General features: G+C 40.6%; 1 protein-coding gene across 1 annotated transcript; it reads right to left on the reverse strand.

Annotated features, from left to right (window-relative positions):
* Positions 1 to 281: 281 nt before the first annotated feature.
* LOC137995602 (uncharacterized) lies at positions 282 to 2,352 on the reverse strand. The gene is made up of 2 exons (XM_068841128.1): positions 927 to 2,352; positions 282 to 832 (listed from the first exon to the last, which is right to left on the reverse strand). Exons 1-2 carry the CDS (start codon positions 2,350 to 2,352, stop codon positions 282 to 284), a joined length of 1,977 nt encoding a protein of 658 aa, XP_068697229.1.
* Positions 2,353 to 5,000: the final 2,648 nt, after the last annotated feature.

A 5,000-nucleotide genomic window follows, 5' to 3' on the forward strand; every position in this document is an offset into this window, starting at 1 on the left:
GAAACTTTCGGTTGTTTTTATTTTGAAGTGTTAAACTTTTGTCATGACAATTTAAACAGCTACTGACAACAAATATCTCCAACCTGTAACTCAGTATTATTTGTAACCACCCTTTAAAAACGCCGGGGAGGCTGGCAAAATACATTTCTAATGCATTCCTTTCGCATCTCGTTCACGACTTCGGGAATCTCACTAATAGTTAAGAAAGTAACAGAATTAGGAATAGGTCAAGGGAACTCTTCCTAAAAAGGCTTACAAAATTGTTTTTTGCAGTTCGTTCTTTAAACCACTGATCTTCTTATTACATGCACTGATGTACAAACAAATGGTTTATTGCCAACATCAAGCCCGATAGGAATGCAGCAGATGTGCATCCACGATTTACAGGAACCGCACTGGACCCATGGATTATTTTCCACGTCACTGAGAAAATATTCCTGCAAGCAAATGTTGCAAATGTCGTCTTCTTCATTGGTTACCGCAGAAGAGGTACTCTCCGTGCACTGTTGCTGCCGCCATTGCTTGCCTTTAGCTCTAGGAGTTTGACTTCTTTTTGTTACCTTCCCAGTCTTCCTTGTTCTCTCATTGCTTGCATTTTTGTTCGCTTTTTGTTTTTTCTTTTTTTCTTTTCTTTCTAACTGCTTCCGAACTTTCTCTTCCTCAATTCTCTTTCGTTTTTCTTCCTTCTTCGCTTCCTTATCTCTCATCTTCTTTTGTTTTTCTGCCAACTGACGTGCTTTTTTGAGCTTTTCATCAAGTAGTAGCTGCATTGCCTCAGGTCCACTGACAAATTTGGGGAGGGTTCTCTTTAAATTCTTCCTCTTCGGAGGACCTTTTGGTTCAAGGGTGGGATACGTCAGGATCTCTTTTAACACCTCAATTTAACTGATTGGAGGTTGTCTCCCTTGTTTGAAACACCATGTAACCTCTAAGGTCTGGTTCGGAGGCTTCGTTGGCACTGTTTGTTGACTTCGTTTGCTGGCTAGACGAGCAAGAGTCGGTGTAAAGCTTTTTCCAAGCCATGAAGGTTGGGCTCCCGTCCAGGTCGTAATTTTCTTCCATTCTACGACGGCATTTTTTTCTCACCGGAGTAGACAGAGCAGCTTCCAGGGCATCAAATGCTTGAACCGTAGCGGTTGTTTGGGTGGAACCGGTCTCAGGTGAATCTTCCTCCTTGGATGGTTTGGGAAAAGGAACTAGCACCTCCCCTGAGGCCTGGTTTCTGTTAAGCGGATATATACCAGACTTGCTAAACGCACTAACAAGAACAGAAGGACCCATGACATCCTCCCAAGTCCCTTTAAAGACTGAGCAGAAATTTCTCTTGTTGGTGTCACTGTTTGGGTTCCGCTGACTGAATTCTCTAACTGATTTATACCAGCTCTTCTTCATGGGTCCGAAGAGACCAACATCAGAAGGTTGAACAAGGTGAGTCGCGTTTTTGAGAAGAGCATGCAAACAAATTCCATTCTTCTGCGCTAGCTGGAATGTCTCAGGATCAAGATGAGAATCATGGCTGTCAATGAGGAGTACGACGGGCCTCGCTGGTGGAAGGTTTGGGATGAAATGATTAGCAAACCACATGTAAAATGTTTGCGTATCCATGTATTCGGTTTCCGTCATAGGAAAAATACTTCCTTCAACACCTCCCTCTAAGGGGTTGAGAGTCACCGGGACGCGCTTTCCAGGGAAGATGAAGTATGGCGGCATCCACTGTACACACGCATTGAAACAAGGTAACATCGTGATGTGCTCTCTACTTCCTGAAAGGACGCGGTAGGGTGCGTGCTTCCGGGTAGATGGTCCAATTACTGTTCCAGCCCTCCCTTGTAGGTCGAACCCAGTCTCGTCGCAATTCCAGATTTGAGAAGGGCAATTTGCGAGACCTTTTTCAATTAGAAATGCTTCAAAATCTGTAAACCAGGTATCTACAGCATCCTTACATATACTAGCCCTTTTCTTCTCTAGAGGTCGGGCCTTGCGAAGTTTTACTTTAGGGTTGCGCTTGATGAAACTTCTAAACCACTTGTTTCCAGGCTTGTTGTCTTTAAAAGGTGTGGTCCTTCCATCTTTGTCAAGGCATTTTTTCACTGCTTTAAGGAAACCATCCTTCGACAAGCCAAAAGCACGGTTTGCCAGCTGAATCAGCCAATCTGCGATTTGGTTTTCTTCAGCTTTGGTTAGAACTGGAGAAGGCCCCTTCCGGCGGTCAAAGTTCACACTCCCATTGAGCCTGTCATGCAGGGTTGGTTTCTTTAGTTCCCACTTTTGTACGGCTTTTCGAGTACTCATTCTACCTTCTCTCACATCTTTCATCGCGTTTAGAAATTTTTCGGACCGGTGCAACGCCATTCTACAGTCACAACAGAGAGATTTGTATGAGAATTCTTGGTTCAACCATTATCGCTTCCGGTTATAGTCGTTTTACGAAATGCAGTCATGCGAAACAAACAAAATATTTCGCCTCGTGCGTGATAAAAATTTCCATGAGGAGTTGAGTAAAGTTACATTACACAAATGAATATATTTATCCTAAGCTATGGTTATAGTTATGGACATGAAATAAGTCTTGTCCGGATAGTGTACCTAGATTTCTTCGAGTTTGCCAATAGTACGCGTACAAGAGCTAACCACGACTATAAACTTTATCTGAAAAGAGCAGTTTGTATTTGTTACAAATATTCTTTCTTCATTCACATTGTAAGGAAATGGAATGACTTGCCAGGATACATTGTACATGCCGAATCTTTGTCTGTTTTTAAGACTAGACTTAAAATTTATTTGAATACATGTATTTATTGAAATTTTATTGAATCAGTAGCTATTAAATCTTATCTATATAATTTTTGTAAGTTTTTAGTTAGGGAAATTGTTTTTATACAGGGTTAACCTCACGATTTCCTTTTTCAGGATGTTTTTATATTTGAAACGAAAAGAGGGCAATTTGGGCGTGGCTAGAGCTTTATTTGACCCCCGAAAACCACTCTAAAATGAATATGATAGCATTTCTTTAAATACAACCCTAAAAGATACCTTGACGGCTAACATTTTTGGCTTTTCCTCCTGGAAACGCTAAAGGGAGATTTATTCCCCGAGCATCCCAAAGCTTTTCAAATGGGAGTTCCCCCCCCCCCCCCCCTTTCCCCTGAATAATTCGCGGGACCAAATCGCCATTATTTAAACGGTCACGCCAAAACGCAGACTGCAGACTGTGCAGACCGTGCAGACCAGGGGTAAAATATGGCGTTACCCCCACTATTATTGAAAGCTAACCGTAAACAGGCTAACCTGAATATTATTTAGGCCTAATTAGGCTAACCGAATGTTATTTAGGCCTAATTCAGGCTAACCGAATTTTCATTTTACAGACGGTCTGCACAGTCTGCAGTCTGCGTTTTGCAGTGTCCCTCATTTAAAATTATTGCCTGGAAGGGGAACGAAAGTGGTAAAGGAAAGGGGTGAAGCTTCGACTGGTTGTATTCTCTTTTTACGAGCAGCTATAGCATTGAAATTATATTTTGTACTTACGAGATCCTACAGCTGCGTTTTCACCAAACAAACTGAAGATTTCCCTTGACACTCTTAAACCGATGACATGCCTTCCTCCCACGGCAGTAAATTTTCCTTTATGATCAGGGTACTGACATGATCTTGGTGGTCGCCAAAACTTTCCTAAAGAATACCTATGCCTTGGACAAATAGGCATTATCCCTAGCCTATCTGAGATTCGGTAACCGAGAACAGACCGGCCCTCGCTAAGATAAGATCCGTTTCGGTCAGACTTTCCGCAGGCAAATGACAGTTGAAGAAGTGCCCTCCAATACAGTCATTTCCTGTCTCTCAAAAGAAACAGCGTCTCAAGGCCTCGACTTGCCCTACAATCACCTTTTACGATAGCGTGGAAAGAACACAATTTCGACGACATTTTGATAGCATGAAAACTACTCAAGAATTTTTTGATAAATACGCTAGTTTGATTATGGTAACTTACAGAAAATGCTAAAAAAGGAGACAGAAATAAACATTCGTTGAATTAAGTCCTTATCTTGTTTGGCTTCACACCATGGAGGTCGTCCATGCCGTCTATAATATCTAAAAATTATTTTAAAATATCGCAAATTACTATTAAAGTTGGACGTGCAAGATACACCAGGAAAGAAAACATTATTTTAAGTCCGATAAACTCAAATTTAATCAGCTTTAAAAGGTCCTTTCAATAGCAATTTCTAAATATTTTTGATTGTGTGAATCTATGTATTTTCGACAATGAGGACAGTAATGCTCGCTGCGGCGATGTAACGCGGCACTCTTCAATGAAAAAAATAATGGTAAAAAACAAAAGCAAACGAGCAAAATAGAAAAAGACGAAATGCCGCTTTTATATCAAGAGAAAACAATAATTTTTCAGTGGTCGAATAGTACGTAATTTAAAAATTACTGTTTGCTTTTTCAAGTTGGGGGGTCATTAAGACCGTGTAAGGGGTCACTGTTAAAAATAGATTTGACATAAATAAGCATACGTTACGTGTGGCGGGAAGAAAGTCACGTGTAAAAGAAGGACTTATAGTCTGAGTTTTGATCGATCATCGGATCGCTTCGAGTGTCAAGTTGAGTATTGAGTTTTAGATTTCAACCGTGCTTAAGGCCTGAAACAGTCGAGTGAAGTGGTAATTCGTATGGAAAATTGTAAAGAGATCATTCACCAGGAAATGAATTAAATATACCATAAAGATTAAAATTTTAAAGAAAACGACAACACTCTTGAATTTGCAAAACACGTTTCGACAGAAACTTCTGTCATCTTCAGTTGATAGATTTACAAAGCGTTAGAAGTTGAATTTATAAGTAGGAAAAATGCTAATTACATAGTAACAACGGAATGTACATAAAACGTGGCAATTTTCACAGTGTTTCGTGTGCCTGAAGGGTGGCCATATCTCCACAAATTGTCCGTCAAAGGCAAAATGCTTTAACTGTGAAGGTAGACACCATGTAACCAT

This window comes from Montipora foliosa, chromosome 3 (genome assembly GCF_036669935.1).
Source record: "Montipora foliosa isolate CH-2021 chromosome 3, ASM3666993v2, whole genome shotgun sequence".
Classification (NCBI taxonomy): Eukaryota; Metazoa; Cnidaria; class Anthozoa; order Scleractinia; family Acroporidae; genus Montipora; species Montipora foliosa.